We start from the raw sequence: 20,151 nt of genomic DNA, 5'->3' as shown, positions 1-20,151 counted from the left end.
GCAAGGTAGAAACTGGTAGGTTTCTATAAACTAGAGCTGGCCCTGGGAAAAGGTCATATATTTTTCTTTGTTGGTGGGTACAGCACAGATGTTTGTCATTGAGGCCATTTTGAGTGATGCTATCAGCAGGTGCCTGTCATAGCACCTCAGGTTGTGGAAGATAATGGGGACTTTTTTTTACTTGACTTACCCACAGCTGGAGGTTACATTGTTATTGGTGGCTCCCTTGTATCGACTGGTGATGTGGAAGTGATCCCTCACTCAGTCATCACCCAGATGCTTTTGGCAAATATGACAGACCTTAGTTACTTCAAATGACAGAGTTTATTGGTGTCATCACTATCAGGCAAGGGTGGGGCTAATTCCACTTAACGCTTACCATTTCCTTCTCTAGACTTTTGATCAGTTGGACTAAATACTGAGCATTACTTAATTATCTTTGCAATAAACTGACCCTAATCGAACACCTCCTGGGACATCTGCCTGCACTTTTGTCTTCAGAGGAATTATCCGAATTTCTTGGATCACAACTGGACGTGGAAACTGGACCAGGTCAAGATTCAGTTCCTAGAACAAAACAACAAATTTCTATATAAAGGGATCACTAAAGACAAGCACAGCTGACAAAACCATTAAGTAACACAAACCTCTTTATCAACTAATCTCTTGGTTAGGAATGGAGATAATTTTACAATCTTCTTAAACTTAAAAATATGCAATTTTGCAGAAGAAATTTAAACCTGGCTGATTTCATTCTGATGTATTTTAAGCACTATTATTGGAAAAGTATCAAACTGAAATTTGAAAAGTGAATATTTTGTTAGAATCATCCACTTGATTTTTCAAAAAACTAAAAAATTTAGAAGAAAAAAATGTTAATCAAAGTATTCACATTCTAAACAAACTATCTGACAAAGAATCTACATTTCTATACAAAAAGTCAATCAAATGTGTTTCAAAGCTGTTAGTAGTGAATCCCTGCAACCAGGACCTTCTATTTCTGAACCCAGACCCTCATCATAAAGGGGTACATCCTAAAGGGCCATTTTTATCCCAGGTTGTAAGTCACTTTATTTTCATTTGCATCATTAGGTAGTTTTAATATCATTTTGCAGAGAAAAGATTTAATTTTTTAAAAAAGTTTTGGGAATGGATGCTTGTATTTACAAGGCTAACTATAATTAGGTAAATGGCATACCACTGTATACCCATAAATATCATACCACTGCATACCCATAAATATCATATGACTGCATACCCAGGGATGGTCCTGGCTTTTAAAAAGTTGTCGCCAAAAAAATCACCAACCTCAATATTTTGTCGCCAATTTTCAAAAAGTGTTGCCAGAACAAGTAGTGTACATTTTTTGAAGTGTTAATTTAGTCTATTAATGTAACAGGCAATGAAAATTACAAAAGATGGGTTAGTTAATACTCTAATTAAAATAAGCATTAACAAAATGTTACAAAGTGTTATATGAAGATCCGTTGCGATTTTAGGGCTGCCAACTTGTTGAATGCAGTTTCAAAGTCTAATTTTTCACATCTGTACATGCTGATTCTCATTAAATTCTCGAGAGATGAGATGCAGAGTTTATTTCTGATGTCAGTTTTTATGAGGTTCATCTTACTGAATCCGCGTTCACAGTCTACAGTGCTGACAGGTGACATCAGTAGTCTCTCGGCAGCCCCCCCTCCCCCTTATGGCTAGCTTCACAAAGCTTTAAGTGAATTGCTTCCTAAATCCCAAGAATGATCACTGAATGCTGTATAAATTTTTTCGACAAGCAAACTAGGATCTCCATTCCCACGAATGAAACTTACATGAGTCAACACCTGGCAATATTGGACCGTATATATAAGCATAAATTCACACCCAATTTAGGGATTCTTTCACTCCCGTATTTTGAGAAATAAATAATTATTATTAATTATGCAAAACTGTTTTTTTTTTTTTTGCTTTTTCTTGTTGCGGAGTTTAAGTCTCTGCAGCCATAACATGGATTGATGGCAAAAGGAAAAGATCAATGAGTAAAATGCTGCACTGGCGACAGATATAATTGTGATTGAGATTTTTTCCATTTGCTTTGTATTTATACGCAATAGTCGGTACTTCAAAAGGTTATCAGTTTTCTATGAAGGTTCAGCAAAACTATTGTATTGGTATATGTAAAAAAAAAAAAAAAACAACAGAAGGATTAGCCATTCAATTAATTGTATCTGTTCTGTTCGCATCTTCAGATGTCCGTCAGTTGTAGGTATAGTTCGGTAGCATGACTGACTGTATCACAGCATACAGTACTCAGCCCAGATGTCAGCATAAGCAGATTATGATGTAACAATGCACTCTAAAGATGGGGTTGTCAATACGAACAAAGGATCGTTTCTGTAACAGATTGATTCCAATGCATTGCTTAGTCAAGTTTGTGGCTTCCTTTCATTCTCCCTTTTAATTTATCCAGTCAAAATCCATGATTGTATGTACAAATTAAATAACAAAAAGTCTGTCGCCAAAAAAATTGCCAGATGGGATATTTTTGTCGCCAATAAGAAAAAAAATCGCAATTTGCGACATTGGCGAAGCCCAGGACGATCCCTGCATACCCATAAACAGCATACCCATAAATATCATACCACTGCATACCCATAAATATATGACTGCATACCCATAAACAGCATACCCATAAATAGCATACCACTGCATACCCATATACTTCCAAATAAATTGCATGCCACTGCATACACATAAATCAATAATGATAATGTTTGAGTTCACCCTGCCCAGACCAGCAGTCAAGTAGTTCACTAAATCAATAAATGATGATGCTTGAGTTCACCCTGCCCAGACTAGCATCAACTAGTTCATTAAATCAATAAATGATGATGCTCAAGTTCACCCTGCCCAGACCAGCAGTCAACTAGTTCACTAAATCAATAAATGATGCTGCTTGAGGTCACCCTGCCCAGACCAGCAGTCAACTAGTTCACTAAATCAATAAATGATGCTGCTCGAGGTCACCCTGCCCAGACCAGCAGCCAACTAGTTCACTAAATCAATAAATGATGCTGCTCGAGGTCACCCTGCCCAGACCAGCAGCGAACTAGTTCACTAAATCAATAAATGATGCTGCTTGAGGTCACCCTGCCCAGACCAGCAGTCAACTAGTTCACTAAATCAATAAATGATGATGCTCAAGTTCACCCTGCCAAGACCAGCAGTCAACTAGTTCACAAAATTTTGTGCATAACAGTAGTCCTTCTTATTTAGACACACTCATAAAAATATGATATATGTTTTGGCTTAAAACAGATTTATTTAGATGTATAATGAGAGGAAAACTTCATTACTAGAAAATCTACCCAATGTATCTGTTCATTTTCTATATTTTATCACAAGAAAAAACATTTATCCTTGACAAGAAGAAAAATTTGAGCTTCAAGGAAAGTTCTAGCATCCTTGTCTCTTAATAGCAGGTACCCCATAGCTTCTTAAACTCAAAATGATAGAAATTGTACAATGAGTTAAAAAAGTAAACCTATTCTTTATAAGGTACATATTATAGATTAAAGGATTAAAACCATGAAGAAAAATCAGCAGTCGATTGGTTAGCATGCCAGTCTCATAACCATACAGAGTGTGGGTTTTTAAACCCAGGGATCATGGTGCATCTTGGCCAAGGCACTTTATTCCAAATGCCTTGGCACTAAATAACCCACCAATGGCACTGTGACATAAACACTAAACCAAATTAAGATCTCAATAACCTACCTATACATGTGTTGCTGTGACATAAACACTAAACCTAATGAAAATCTCAGTGCCCAACGAATATTTATTGTGAAATAAAAGGTTATACCAGTGCTCATAAGACTGTATAGCCCAACGTATGCGGACCCTTTAAATCCACATTAGTACCCTCCCATCATTCTTGTCAAGAGAAAAAGTATTATCTAATTTGCATGGCCAATGAAATGCGATATTTGGATTCCAAGTTCTTAAAAGACAGTGGAAAATTATTAATATTCCAATGCCTGCTGTGGATCTATTTGAAAGTCTGTTATGATCATCTGCAAGTCAAAAGCTATAAACTCTGTCTAAAAATTGAAGCATATGATTTCTGTTCTTCATATTCCATTGGCTGCCTGTAATAAATGCTTATTGTTCAGAAATAATAAAAACAATCCCATACTCTTACACAGTAATGTGACACTGGTTAAATATATTGAATGGTGCCTATACAATTGTTTGGCAAACAAGTCAAGCTAGGGGATTAGCAACAAAAAAAAGCACCCAAGAAAACATCTTTCACCTTAGCGGTATTCCTAAGTACTCTTATATTCTCATTTGGAATTCCCTTTTAGTCTCACCTACATATTGTTTCCCACAATTCATGACGGTGAGTAAATAGATGAAGTCCTGTTAAGTGTATGGATGAATGTCAGGCTGGTTAGTTTCTCTGAGGCTTCAAGGATCAGTTTAACAAACGAATCAACCCACATTATTCCCTCTGATGTCTTACAATAGTATCGAACCAGTCAGAAACAGGGGGTGACTAGGATACCGGTGGACAGGAGGGTTTGCTTCCACATCCAAATGGTCTTCATTTTACTTCTGCGCTATAGACTATTAACTACATTTTGATCATTTTTTGCCCAAAATGTCTCATAATCAACAGCTAAAAGCCAGTGATAACTGCACAAATGACTCATTATCAAAAGACAAAAGTCAGTGATAACTGCACAAATGTCTCATGATCAAAAGCCAAAAGCCAGTGATCACTGACCAATATCAGCCCACTATAGTACTAAGATCATGGAAAGTTCCAGCTGTAAAGAGCTCTTCGAGATTACTCACAAGCTAATGTCAAGGAACAAATCTACACCACTTCCAACTACCTTCTCTCCAGTCGACCTTCCGGACATGTTTGCAAATTTCTTCCATGACAAAGTACAAACCATTAGAGATAAGCTTAACACCACAATTTCAACTGATTCGTCGTCACCATACAGTTGGGATACAGAATTTCAGCGGCAACCATTAGCAGCATTTGAACCTGTCTCTATGGAATTCATACGTACAATCATGATGAAGAGTACACCAAAGTCATGTGAACTTGATCCAATTCCAACATCACTGCTGCTTGAGTGCTTAGATCCAGTATTGCCTTCACTAACTGATGTTATTAATACCTCTCTCTCATCCGGAGAATTCCCATCATTTTTTAAAACTGCCATTGTAAAGCCTCTGCTGAAGAAACCAACACTAGACCATAATGATTTAAAGAACTACCGCCCAGTTTCTAATCTCCCATTCATATAAAAAATCTTAGAAAAGGTTGTTCTATCCCAGCTTGTATCTCATCTGAATTCAAACAGTCTTTTTAGCAATGTACAATCTGCATATCACCCTTGCCACAGTACTGAAACTATTCTTCTAAAAGTAGTTAATGACATTCTCTCTGCTTTGGATAGCGGAAAGATTACAGTCCTCATCCTCCTTGATTTGTCTGCAGCACTTGACACAATAGACCATGATATATTACTTCACCGTCTCCAGCATGTATTTGGAATTCATGATACAGCCTTAATGTTGTTCAAGTCCTACTTCGTCAACATGACACAAATTGTGTCTGCAAACGGAATACACTCCAGCCCAGTTAATCTATGTTGTGGTGTTCCACAGGGGTATTTCTAGGACCCATTCTCTTCATTCTATACACTCAGCCGCTCTCAAGTGTCATAGAACAGCATCCAGTGTCTCACCAATTTTACGCTGATGACACCCAAATATACAAATCTAGCCACCCAACTGAAGTTGATGCTACCACCCAAGGTGTAGAGAGGTGCATTTCTGATGTGATATCATGGATGACATATAACAAGCTGCAGATGAATGATGATAAAACTGAGGCCATTCTGACCATAACACAAAGACTTTCTCATTCACATTCTTTACCTCAAATAATAAATATCAGCAACACCAACATTAAATTCACAGTCAGTACGAAACCTAGGTGTTACTCTGGACAGTACTCTCACAATGCACCAACATGTCATGAACATATGCAAGGCTGCATATCTTGAGCAGAGATGCATCAGCTCAATTCGCAAATATCTTTCAGTTGATGCCACTAAAACACTTGTGTGTTCATTAGTACTTTCAGGACTGGACTATTGTAACTCAATTCTGTCTGGTTCATCTCAATATCTACTCCAAAAACTTCAAAAAGTTCAAAACAGAGCTGTTCAGATCATACTTAGAGTACCACGATCAGAGCACACCTCACCGCTGCTCTGTACCGACACTGGCTATCCATTCGATCCAGAATCAAACACAAAATTTGTTCTCTAGGCTACGTTTCACTGATGGACTCTAGTCCAACATACCTATCTGACCTCATCCATGTGTACACACCAGCAAGATACTTATGCTCCTCTTCTGACAATCATATACAGTGTACTCATTATTCCCACTATGAAAACTAAGTCATATGGACGTTTTTTCTGCATAAAAGGGTCCAGCAATGTGGAATGAATTGCCCACTGAACTTAGACACAAAGACACAGTGATCCCATTCAAGAGTGCTCTTAAAACTCACTATTTCGACTGCAAGAACAAACTTAAAGATCCAATAACATTTCCTACCTTAAATGTTTTCAGCATGTTTTTTATGTTTTCTAATTTCATGGTGTTTGTTTTCTGTAATCATATCATTATATGTTTTTTACGTTATAGGTGTTGTCTAATGTTGTAAAGCACTTAGAGCTTCTAAAGATTAGGTGTTATACAAAGTCCTCATTATTATTATTATTATCAACACAATATTTCCAACTGGTTGGTAAGAGGCATACCAAAATTTACCAACTTGTCTCCAATGTTTCATATTAATTTTTTGTTTGATGTTACCATGTTTGGTTAAAATGATATAGTGGGTTATCAAGAGGGTAGATTTTAATGGTGGAGGATCAATTCACAAAGGATTCAACCAATTTTTGGAAGTAACTTTCATTTGCTGAGCCCCACCACCGTTATTATAATACAGTCTGTATATAATTATCCTTAAAACATATTCTAAAGAGTACACAAATAATGGCTTTCATATTATTCATGCTTTTTTTTAGCAATAACATGATCATCTGAATCGTATATTCCTCAGATAAGCTGCAAATTTAAAAGCCTTGGAGCCTGTGGACTGATGGAAAATATAATGCACAATTATAAAAGAAAAATATGAAATACCAGATCAGTGTGAAAAATTCTTGAAACTGTTGTAAGTAAATATAATCCCCCTACAAAAGTAATTTTCTAACTGAATAAACATGTATCTAACTTCTTTTGTGTGTGCGTGTAAGATTTCGATTTTTAATGTATCTTTATAAAAAAACAGTCATATCACTATGATGTTTGCAGTGTGGCAGTTTATAGTGATGTCTAGCACTGGGGTATCATGCTGCAGACATGTAGCATGATGTTCCACCCAGTCACATTATCCTGACACCAAGCCGACCAGTCCTAACACTAACCTATTAATGCTGAACGCATAGTGAGGCAGCTGTTAGCACCATTTTTATAAGTCTTTGGTATGATTCAACCTGGGATCGAACCCATGACCTCCTGCATCCAAGGCAGTCACTCTAACCACAAGGCCACCAGAGCGGTCAACTTCTTTTGTAAGTGATATGTGGTGGATTTGATTTCAGCAGTAGACAATCAGTTTAAAACTTGAACAAGAGACATAATATCCAAGGAACAGCAATCTTGACAGTCATTCCTGTCATTACTTGGTGGTTCTTTTTAAATGATATAAGATTCAATCTAACAGGACATGTACATATTATCAAGCCAATTCTGGCAAGTTCGTGTTTGTACCAACTATTCACGTATTTATCTATGTATATATATGTATATGACAACATGGCAGTCATTCATCTTGGTGGTCTCCATGATTTAAAGTTCAATAATAATATATCTGTCCAATGTTTCTTTATATTTTCATGCAATGAATGAATTTATATAATTACTACATATATTAACTTGTCCCAAGTTATTAAATTTTATCATTATTACATATTTCTGAGTGAAAAGCCATTCTGTAATTATTGCTATTTTCAAAGTAATTCTCAGGCAATGACATCTGAATTTGAATACTCATTCATTCTTTTTCTTATAATTTAATGTTCTTATCAGTATTTCACATTCTTTCAAACTTGCTTTCGATCTTAAGCATTATAGTCATTATAATATATTTTCTCAAGTGCTTTCTAACTTTTGCAATGGAGATGATTCATTGTTAAAAGAATCTTTGATTAGTAACATTTTATAGTAATTAGTATAAAAAATGTTTCAAGATGTTAAGCCCCAGTACAGTTTATCAATCTTACAAAAGCATCCCATTAGCATACCCACGTAAGCATTATCTTTTTTATGATGCACATGTATATAGCAGACTCCTAGCTCCAAAACTGTGTGTGTGTGTACAAATGAAAATGCTGGGTGTCCCAGCCACAAGTATAAAATTAAATATACTATGAGCTATACTTTGTACTATATAACAATTTAAGACAATCTTTACATTTTGAGTATATAAAAATAACATATATTTTCAATGTTCTATTCAGTAGCAGAGGAAAGATATTGTACAGTTTTTCATCCTATAAGCATTTCCTGTTTTATCATGTATATGTATGAAACAGCAGACAAATGTGTGTATGTGATTATCAATAAAAATGATAGGTGTCCCAGCCACAACTGCACTGAAGAGGCAGAGAAAGAATAAAATAAAACCATTATGTTTTTTTAAATGTTTGTGAACAGAATGACTCTGCTGCAAAAGATTGATGTTTTGATTAAATGTGCACATATGCTGTGCTGAGAACAAAAAGAAATTGGAGGGGTAAGCACATAGCCAATCAATGTTGTAAACATGAAAACTTTTATATGTATAAACAATAATTCATTTAATACACATGAATTACAAAAAAAAAATCACACTGGCACATGGCAAAAAATAGTTAAAGCTATAATTATTTGTTTTTTTTTCTATAAGGCAATATATATATATTACATTTTGATTTACTTAACTTTATCATATTAATTACCAATACAAAATAATAATAATAATATATTATATCAACAACTGTCTATCTGTATTATTCTATGTAACATGTCAGCACGTTTAATTTTTATGAACACAAAACTGTTGACTTGGGGTGAAACTGTAAATTCTGGTTATTCCTTGATTATGCAAACTTAATGACATTCTCATTATATGACAGTTTTTACATCGAGATACGAAATCTTGGCTCGAAAATATAACGCATTTTCAACCAATAGTGAGTTTTTATTTAGTTAGATCTAAATGGAGGTAAAACAATATCTCCATGGGTCTCAGAGAAAAATATAAACAATAATAAACTTAGTAAAAGATTCAATTATATGCCACATATATTGCTTTCGTCTCTGACGAATTACTTCCATAATTACGTTAATCCAATGAGTTTGTAAAAGTAAGTCAAGGGCGACAATGAGATTGATTGCCAACGGGCATTTGAATGCATCACTTAATCCACAACCCACCAAACTATCCGCATAGTCCCCCCCCCCCCCCCCCCCCAAGCTATACGCCTAGTTAATGAATAATGTAGTGCTGCATCTTCCGCAGGCATTGGCCCTTACATTCGATTTTATAAAAAGATTTTACGGAAATAAGTGATTATATGTTAACCTCTCCACTTTCGTGCGAAAATGTATCGAAAAACAACAATTCTATCTCTTGCCGGAGTTCAGCCATTTTTAATGGCTTGGATCACCCGGTCCACTTCGGCTTTCATTGCAATGAAAGACAAAGAGAAATAGAAGGGCCTGGGGAACAAGGTCTCTTTCGAACAGGAAGTGGTTATGAGGCTAGAATACGAATCGAATAACTTTGTGGAAACGGGTGGAGACATAAATACAGTAACTGTAATTTTATTTTTACAAATATTGAAGTTGAACATATTTTAAAACATTGCACACAGATTAAAGGAAAATGTGTCAGAGATTAAAGGAAAATGTGTCAGGGATATTGTATCCTGAAGCCAACTGCATCAAAACCTATCATTTGTATCGTACTGAAAACATCGTAAGCACTGTTTCTTGTCTGATCAGCTGGCGAATTTTAACATTATGGATTAGCCTACAACTTTCAATTGGGATTAAAACCAATGTGCTCTTTTAGCCCTATATGGATATTAAGCATTTTGTATTACATTTTAACGTATCTCCTTAAAATCAAACTCCGCATGTAAAGCGACACAGTGTTATAGTAGAGGTTTTATATTACTGATTGAGGTCCAATCATTATCCCCTACACTATATTGTCCTCATATCACGCGAACCTGCGGATTGGAATCCATGAAAGTTATCAATAGGCACCATGCAAGTGGATTGTCATGTTAGGGTAAAAGGCTGTGACCTCAATCACTCACTGCAATTATAACACTAATAGAGCAGCAGAGAGGGTGAACAGACCATAGAATTCCGACAAAACAAATAAAACAAACAAATAAAATCATCTCGTAGAAAGGTCAAGATTTTTACAAATGAACTTTTCCTTGAGATGTTTTATTTCTGTAATGACCGATTGTACTAATAAAACCTCAGTTCGAAATAGTAGCTGAAAAAATAAAGTACTCTACGTGTTTATTTATTCTTGTTTATTTTTTTGACGACCAACGTTGGTAGGTACCCTCTCTGCTGCTATTAATTTACCACCATACCAAGTTTGATGAATATTTTTCAACGCGTTCTCGCTGTCGTTTTTCCTCATCTGTTTCATCTTTATTTGTTTCATCTTTATTTGTTCTATGTTTCAAGTAATATTCAAGTTCTGATGGTGGTTTTTCTATTTTTGGATTTATGTTCTTTCTGTGTTTATAATATATCATCAAACTTTGATATCGATCTCCACCGCAATTTTTGCAAATCTGATATAATCCTCATGCCGTTGTTTTCAACACAACTTCGGGGACCAGCATGAAGGTTTTCTTTATGTTTCTTGCAATATTCTCCACGGCATTTTTTATTACATTTGTTAGTGGTTCCTTCACGCAGCCACGCACAGTTGTTCATTATATTTTTAATTTAATTTACACACCTTCTGCTGATATTAATTAAATCATTATGTTATAATAAAATGATACATCCAGAATCTCATACTGCAAGAACAGCTCGAGAACGATTAGAAGCAATTAAAAAATTTCTTCCTGTCAGAGACTCATTCAGAAAAAATCTGCAAGCGCAGCAAGAAGCACAAGTTGAGTATGAAGAAGAAACTAAAAAACTATTTAAGCCCGTCACTGCAGCTACTGAGAAAGTTAAAACTGTCATCAAAGAAGATCTTCTTCCGGTATCAGAAAAAATAGCAAGAAGAACTAAACAGGCAAAGAAAATTTTACGAGACCTTCCAACTGGCATAGCTGCGGCTCAACCTCCACCTGTTGGTGAGGAAATACTTGAAAGTATTGGAGAACTTCGTACTGAAGTCGCCGATGTGAGAGAAAAACTTGCATCTAAATCCAAATCAGCAGGAGAAAGCTTAAAATTAATTGCAAGATTTAACGAAGGAGTTGTTGATACTATTAGAGATACTGAAAGAGAGAAATTACCTAAGATGATATTAGATAATATATCTGATAAATCTAATATTTTAATACCTCTTCATGAAAACACAAGTGATGATAATTTCATTAAATGGATATATCGCGTATATTACAACAAAAAACAAGCTAAAGGTTCAGAGTTCAAAAGACTTAATGAAGAAGTAAAAAGACTTTACAGAGAGAGACTGGAACAACCAGAACAAGAACAACCCTCCCAGCGGAAACTTCCTTCAGCTTTACAACAAATAGAACAACAGCAATTGATGTTGAAACCATCTAGAGAGAAAAGGAGGCAGATGGCAAAGGAAATGAAGCGAAAAGCAGAAGAAAAATGGAAACAAGAAGAAGAAATATTTAGAGATATAGAAACTAAACAACAGGAGAAATTACGTTCACTGGGTAAAGAAAGAAATCCTGATGATGATCCTCCGAGCGCTGTTGGAAGTGGTTTTCTGACTACATCGGAAGAAAACAATTTTGTTTGTCCTGATAATATCATCAATGACGTGTCACGGTTAGAAGTTCTCATAGGAGGAAAACGTGCCGGAAATAATTCACCAGAAATAATTAATGAAGCAGCTAATATTTGTCGGCGACTATTTCAAGGTGGTATCATGGATATCGGCGTTTACCGAGAACTTATTGATGAGCTCGTTGATGATTAGTCACCGCGATTAGATAAATGGTAAATAAAATAAGATGATTGTGCATGATAATCATCGTAAACCCGCACAGGTCAGAGCGGTAAACTCACGATTACCAATCTATAGTGTTATTTACGGAGATGGACTTGGTGATGTCATTCGGGGATTATTCACGAGGATAGCTCCCAAAGTAGCACCTGTTGCAAAACAATTATCGATGAAGGCTATTGATATTGTTCGTGATAAAGCTCCTGGTGCAATTGTCAATGTTGCTGGTAAGGCGTTCTCGGCGATCAAAGAAAGACTAACACGATTATTGCGACGAAAACAACAATCACCGGTGAAACTGGCAAGTACTGAGGTGATGCCTGCAGATGTCAGTAAAATAATAAATCAAGCTGCAAATCAAAAACTAGCAGCGTTAGCAGATCAAGGATTCGGTGAATCTGGAAATAATATCTCAAGTTTGATATCCGGAAGTGGAACTTCCCGAGGTGGAATTTCCCGAACGCGGTAATCAACGTGTTAGACGAAAAATAATTATAATAAAATGTTCAAGCGCGTATCCGACACAGCATTTGACATGGAAGTACCCGTCCTTAAGGATGAATCGGTACGTGATTATCAATTTTATTCCTATGATGCAAAACAACCAGATCAACGTGGAAGAATTGAACTACAAGTTCATGACACAAGTAGATACTTTTTACCCGCTGATGCCTTTCTTGAGGTAGAAGGTACAATTATAAAAACGGATGATACTAATTACTTAAATCCAGTAAAAATTGGTTTTGTCAACAACGGGATCATGGCATTATTTAGTGGCGCCACATATATGATTGATGGAAAAAATATTGAATCAATTCAGAATGATGTCGACGTTGCTACAACAATAATAGGATTAGCAAGATATTCTGATGATTATACAAGATCAGCAGGTCCCACAATGATGTTTGTGAAAGATAACTCCAATAACCCTGAAAGCGATCTGTATAATATAAGACGACCAAGAAATTTTGCCGATAACGCTGATGCTGATGTGTGGCCAGTAGTTCATGGTTCTAGCGAATATTTCAACTTGGGATTTGCAGCACATAGAAATATGTTGCTAGAAGGTAATAGAGGTTTTTCATGTACAATTCCACTATCGCATATTTTTGGATTTTGCAGGAATGTTAAAAAGGTTATTTTTGGAGCTAGACACACGGTTGTTCTTGTAAGAAAGAACGATGATAATGATGCTCTGTGGAGACCCGCTGGTGATGCTGGTAAAGTAATATTATCGAAACTTTCACTGTGGATGCCGGTAATGACTCCAACGATCGCAGAAGAACAAAAATTGATTTCTTTCATGGATGCAGGTGGTAAATCCTTGTTGTCATGGTTAACAACAAGCACAGACAGTATGCAAACTAACGTTAACGGTCAGTTTACATGGCATATAGCATCACAACAGGGTGTTTCTGCACCACGACATATTTTTATTGCTTTTCAGAGAACTAATCGTTTAAACTCACAAACTCACTCTCATATGATATTTGACCAACTAGGTCTCACAAATATTTCCTTACGGATAAACGGACAACAGGAACCAACAGAGAATGTACAACTAAATTATGCACAAAATCATATAGGACGTGCATATCATCGTTTGATGTCATTTATGGGACGTGATCAAAATGTTGATACTGGGTTGCAAATATCACAACTAGATTTTAAAAACTTGTACCCGATTTATTATTTTTCATTAGAACATCTTGATCTATCAAAACAATCTGTCGTTGATATACATCTCAAAGCAACATTAAATACCGGTGGTGTTGATTACAGAGCGATCGCGGTCATACTTAGCGACAAAGCCATGTTACTTGAAGGTGGTAGTGGTCGAATGAGAGTTGTTGATGCACCAGTGGAAAATCTTTAATTATTCAGAAAAAATATTATTTATATAAAAAATGTCGTACAGTCATGTTAATGTTACTCTGACTCCCGGTCAGGTAAAAAAGCTTCAATCAAAAACCGCCAACAAATGCGGAACTAAAATATCACTAAAACGAGATCAGATTAGTGGTGGTTCAAACAAATTATCGTTGACAAATAATCAGATTAAACATTTCAATAAAGCCCTGGAATCAAAAACTGGAGTTCAATTTCATCTTTCCCCGAGCGCCATCAAAGACATGTTTAAAATAGGTGGTATATTTCCATTTCTCGCGGCCATTCCGGCATTAATAGCTGCAGCTGCTCCAGCCGTAGCAAAAGCAGCCGCGTTAGGTGCTGTTGGAACAGCTGCTGGAATGGCACTAAAGAAAGCAACAGGGCAAGGATACAAAAAAAAGGGACGCGGCTTAAGATTGCCAGGATCTCGTTGGGGGAGAGGCCTAAGGCTTCCAGGATCACTTCGTTAGACGTTCCAGCATCAAATTTTGATTTACTTAATGCTGCTAAAAAATTAAAAATAAAAGCCTTTAGAGGTGTTTTTATGCGAGATCAATTACCGAAACAACCAAACAAACTCGAAACAGGTATTATTAATCTTGACGAACGTTCTGGACCCGGTACTCATTGGGTATCATACGCGGTTGATCCACGTGGAATCATTTATTTTGATTCGTACGGGTTAGCTCCACCTGTTGAATTTATCAAGTATGTTGCACCACTTCACGCAACAACCAGAGTTTGGTATTCAACGCTACCCACACAAACAATGACAGATCCGCCAATATGAGGCCGTGAAGTAATTAATGTAATCGACGCTATATCAAAATCATCCAGGCCGCCACATAAAGTCGTGCACGATTATACAAGCAACCGATTTGTTGCGCGTAAAGCGTTTTAAACAACGGGTCTTATTATAATGGTTGATATTTACGGAAGATCTTCTTCACGCGTTAAGAAAAAGCCCGGCGACGTTGATCTGTCGAAGTATGCGACTAAGGATGACCTCGCTGATATTATGAACCTGGCTGGAGTTGACCCAGATGAGGTTGTTATTTTTCAGGATCAACATGGTAAACTAAAAACCAGCAATATCAAATGGGATAATATAGTTCGGCGAGTACTTGGTGCAGTTACGGATAATATTCCCGTGTTTACTGACAACGGCAAAATCAGAGATTCAAGTATATCGTTTGCAACAATTAGAAATGAAATTACAAAAAGCGTTGCTAATTGTGTGAAAAGCACCGGCGACACAATGACGGGTGAACTCAGCATGAACGGAAATAAAATAGTAGTTTTAAGAGATCCAACATCTGACGAAGACGCAGCAACAAAAAAATACGTTGACAACGTGGATGGTAAATTATCCACGTTACGGGCTGAGTATGACGTTCACGCGGGCGCTTTTGCAAGATTTCGCAGAAACCATCAAAAAACCACAGAAGAATTCTTCGGCACTCCGCTTGTCGTCAACATAAAACTCGTTGATATCAAAACCAACATTGACACGATCAAACAAACACAGCAGGATATCAAGACCAACATTGACACGATCAAACGAACACAGCAAGACATCGTAGCGGGAATTCCTGAGATTATCAATAAAACCAATTTGATTAAAATTTCAGCTGGAATAACTCCCGGGCATATCACAAACATCGTATGCACGGTATCATCGGGATTTGCAACATGGTCGCAGCAAAATAATACTATCAAATATACCGCAACAGTCACTGGCGTGTACAGGCTGTCTGTGTTTAGTGCTGCAAAATTTGAAATATTTACAACGTTTCCATGGTGTCATTCCACCGACAGGTTTTCCGGGGTTGTATCTGTTGTATTAAATAGCGCAAACGAAGAAATATTTATTCTGGAAGCAGCTGATAAGGAATTAACCGCAACATCTTACTGGTGGTGTTTGGAATTTGTAGCTGAAACACCTCAATTGGTTACTGCATAAAAATATATATGGACGGTGCACAATACAGATACAATCAAGCGCGTGAATGGCAGGCGGCGCTAAAAGATCAAGTTGATCAATATACAGTAAAAGTAAAAAAATATCGACGACGATTAGTTATCGTTGATGTGATTGTTTATTCAGTATCCGCTGTTGTTGCTGGAACCGGTGTCATATTATCAGCGTTGACAACGATGGCACCAGTAGCTGTAACTATTTGTATTTCAGCAGCAACAACTATTGCAGGTGTGCTTAATATCATCGCAAAAAAAATATGTACTTGCACGAACGAAAAATTATCCGATTACAAAATAAAATTACATACAGCGACGGTAGCATACTCGAAATTATCCTCATTGTTATCAGCGAGTCTCAGTGATGGAATTATATCTGATTTCGAATTTTCAATGATAACCAAAATATACGACGAAGGTATCGGTATTAAAGATACAAGTATCAATAATGACAGAATTACTCCAGCAGATTGTGACCAACACAACTCCGCCAAAGATAACGATGATCTCGGTAAGTTCAATTAATCCTGAATTTAGTGTTAATTTTCCTACTGCAATTCCAGTAAAAGAAATAGCACTAGGGCAATTACGAGTATATTACAGCTGGCCAAATATCAGATCAAAATCATTTAATGGTACACCAGCAAATAATTCGCTTGTATTTGCTAACAAGAACAAACCCGATGGAACACCTGACTGGGTTGTTGTTGGAATACCAACTGGCAGTTACGAGATTGAAGAGATCAGTGAGGAATTTCAACGTAGAATAAAATCAATAACAGGAAAAGAAGCAAAAATATCAATTAATGTTCATGAACCGACCCTGTCCTCGACGATTGAAATAAACTCGCTTGATTATGCCGTTGATATTTATCAATCTTCAATCAGATCCGTACTAGGATGGCCTGAAATTCCCCCGGTGTATGAAGGACTACCAGAACCAACTCGGGATGATTTTACATCATCGAAAAGTTTTCATCATGATATTAAAATGAATTCAGAATGGTTAGATTACATAGAAGTAAAACCAGAATGGAGGGGGAGGGTACCTGTATATGATCCTAGAGCTCTTTTTTATAATCTTAATGAACGTGTTATTGCTTTGAATATTGATTCTATATTTGCTTCAATAAACTTAGACCATGAAATACAGGTAAATAATTTACGTGATAGTTTTCAAGAGTATTTATTTGATTCAACATCTGCGCGCGATAATATTATTAGGTACATAGAAGTTTTAAATTATATAGTTAATTCTTCTGAAGTTATCTATAATAGAATTAGAGATATGGTTCTTAAGTCATCAAGCGATTATAAAAAATCCTTCGCAGCCAAGTACAAAATACCCGAAGCTGACATTGTAACGTTTAAGTTTCCTGATTATAATCCGGATAAATTAAGAAAATCTGTCAGTGATGTCATTGATGAGTTTTTTCCTAAAATACATGATGCATGGAGAAAGCTAGCACCACCTCCAACTGCTCTTAGATATGATAATGATCCACATGGCGGCGGAAGACACGTATCTCTGGGAATCGTTAATATAACACCGACGGTCGCGGTCAATCTGGTATGTGACGTAATCGATGGCAGCTATCAAATAGATCTCGGAAGATCAAATCAGGCTCAACAAGGATACATCCTATACACGTTCACACCACAAGTTCCCCCTGGAAGTTTAATCGTGCAAGAACCAACTAATCCTGTGTATTTGCGGTGTCACAATAATATGTTAACACGAATAAATTTTAAACTCACAGACCACCTTAATCGCTTAATTGACATACGTGGAGAAGAACTTGTGATAAATCTGTATGTGAAATCGTAGATCTTTATGTAATGGAGGGTTTTTACACACGAGGATTTCTTAACAGTTAGAAGAACATTTGTAACAGAGATCAGACTCAAATTCGATCAACTTAAAAAAAATAAATAAAAAAATATTTTATTATTGCTGGCACAAATTTGTGTTTGGTACAAATTAATCGGCCTAGGCAGCTAAAAAGCTGGTCGATGAAAGTAAAAATTAAAATTTCTATCACAAAAAAAAATAAGATTTATTAATTTTCCTGATTTTTATTATTTTTTTACTGAAATTGTACGAATTACTTGATTTTGACTACCAACTACCCCGTCAGAAACATAAAAATGTACGAATTACTTGATTTTGACTACCAACTACCCCGTCAGAAACACAAAAATGTACGAATTACTTGATTTTGACTACCAACTACCCCGTCAGAAATAAGAAAATTCTAACTTTGTCAAATTGTTCCTAATAAATTTTATTTATTAAGAATATTATTTTTACTGAGATTTTTATTTTTTTTTGCTAAAATACAACGAAATTGCTCAATTTTCCTGATTTTGACTACCAACTACCCCGTCAGAAATCAAGTAATTCGTACATTTTTCTTTGATTTTGACTACCAACTACCCCGTCAGAATCAAGTAATTCGTGCATTTTTCTTGATTTTAGTAAAAAAAAAATAAATCTTCAGTAAAAATAATATTCTTAATAAATAAAATTAATTTATAATAAATAAAATTTACTAGAAACAATTTGACAAAGTTAAATTTTCTTGATTTTGACTACCAACTACCCCGTCAGGATCAAGTAATTCGTGTATTTTTCTTGTATTTTGTAAAATAAATATCAATTTTTTCTTATTTCTGACGGGGTAGTTGGTAGTCAAAATCGCGTATTTGTGAAAAAATATTATTTTTCCGTGATTTTTATTTATTTTTTTGCCGCACAGATTTGTGTTTGGTACAAATTAATCGGCCTTACAAAAAAAATATTTTTTTTCTGAAAATTTGATCATTTTACACTACATGTGGTCAGCGTTGACAGGGACCCCAGTTACCAAAACTTTCATTTTCATTATCACCAGTAACGAAGTTACCCTGGATCGTTTCATCAGTAACGAAGTTACTCTGGATCGTTTCACCAGTAACGAAGTTACTTTCTGACATAATTTTTCTTAATTGTCTTATACGAGTACTAATCGTTTTCTTTGCCTCATACTCGTGGGATAATAACGATTTAATTCTTTCTACGGCGGCAGAGAGAGGAACGAACTCCTTCACATGATCATCTTCTACGGTAGCTAGCGACTGAAACATTGCCGCCTGAATCCGTTTCATGAGCTTGTATTCAGATGATAGTGTGTGTGTCCCCTGGGTTTTACGTTCTTGTAAAATCTCAAAGTCAGAAACTATTTTTTCAGGATTAAGTTCATCAGATATATTAATTCCATCTTTTTTCAATTTTTTAATAGCAACAATTACATCATTGATATTTTCATGGTTCATTATATAATATATAAATCTTTAAAATAAAAAAAAAATATCCCTAGAACCCCTATCGAGTGTTTAGCGAGTTCGTCGGGATGTTTCAAGGACAGTACAACATATACAATGAATGAAGAGCCCCTATCGAGTGTATTAGCGAGCTCAGATTATGAATGAAGAGCCCCTATCGAGTGTATTAGCGAGCTCAGATTATGCATTGGACGGCACAAACATATAACTTAACTAAGGAAATGGATATATACAATGAAATGGATATATACAATGAAATGGTTATATACAATGAATGAAGAGCCCCTATCGAGTGTATTAGCGAGCTCAGATTATGAATGAAGAGCCCCTATCGAGTGTATTAGCGAGCTCAGATTATGAATGAAGAGTCCCTATCGAGTGTATTAGCGAGCTCAGATTATGCATTGGACGGCACAAACATATAACTTAACTAAGGACAGTACAAACATATACGCTCAGCAAAAATCCCACCCACAATAATTAATCCAGTGGGTGATACGAAAATATGTATCAACCACAAGTCAATATTGTGGTTGAATTTTGCTGAGCGGGGGGTTTTGCGGTTCCCCCATTATTATAAAAATCGCAATTATGCGCGCACCACCGACAAATTGTCAGCCATGGGGATT

The 20,151-nt window shown here is 36.0% G+C and overlaps 1 protein-coding gene across 2 annotated transcripts in view; it reads right to left on the bottom strand.

Annotated features, from left to right (window-relative positions):
• Positions 1-9,862, bottom strand: part of LOC149785893 (protein virilizer homolog) — a 160,433-nt gene extending 150,571 nt beyond the window's left edge. For both annotated transcript variants that reach the window (XM_089979888.1, XM_089979889.1), the window contains exons 1-2: positions 9,725-9,862; positions 455-567 (exon numbers count right to left, since the gene is read on the bottom strand). In XM_089979888.1, coding sequence (XP_089836014.1) covers positions 455-567; positions 9,725-9,790 — 179 coding nt within the window. In that variant the 5' untranslated portion in view covers positions 9,791-9,862. The remainder of the gene's footprint in view (positions 1-454; positions 568-9,724) is intronic.
• Positions 9,863-20,151: the final 10,289 nt, after the last annotated feature.

This window comes from Sinohyriopsis cumingii, chromosome 13 (genome assembly GCF_028554795.1).
Source record: "Sinohyriopsis cumingii isolate HCF-2022 chromosome 13, ASM2855479v2, whole genome shotgun sequence".
Classification (NCBI taxonomy): Eukaryota; Metazoa; Mollusca; class Bivalvia; order Unionida; family Unionidae; genus Sinohyriopsis; species Sinohyriopsis cumingii.
Note: the sequence above shows the minus strand (reverse complement) of the source record. Positions and strands in the feature narration are given on the sequence as shown.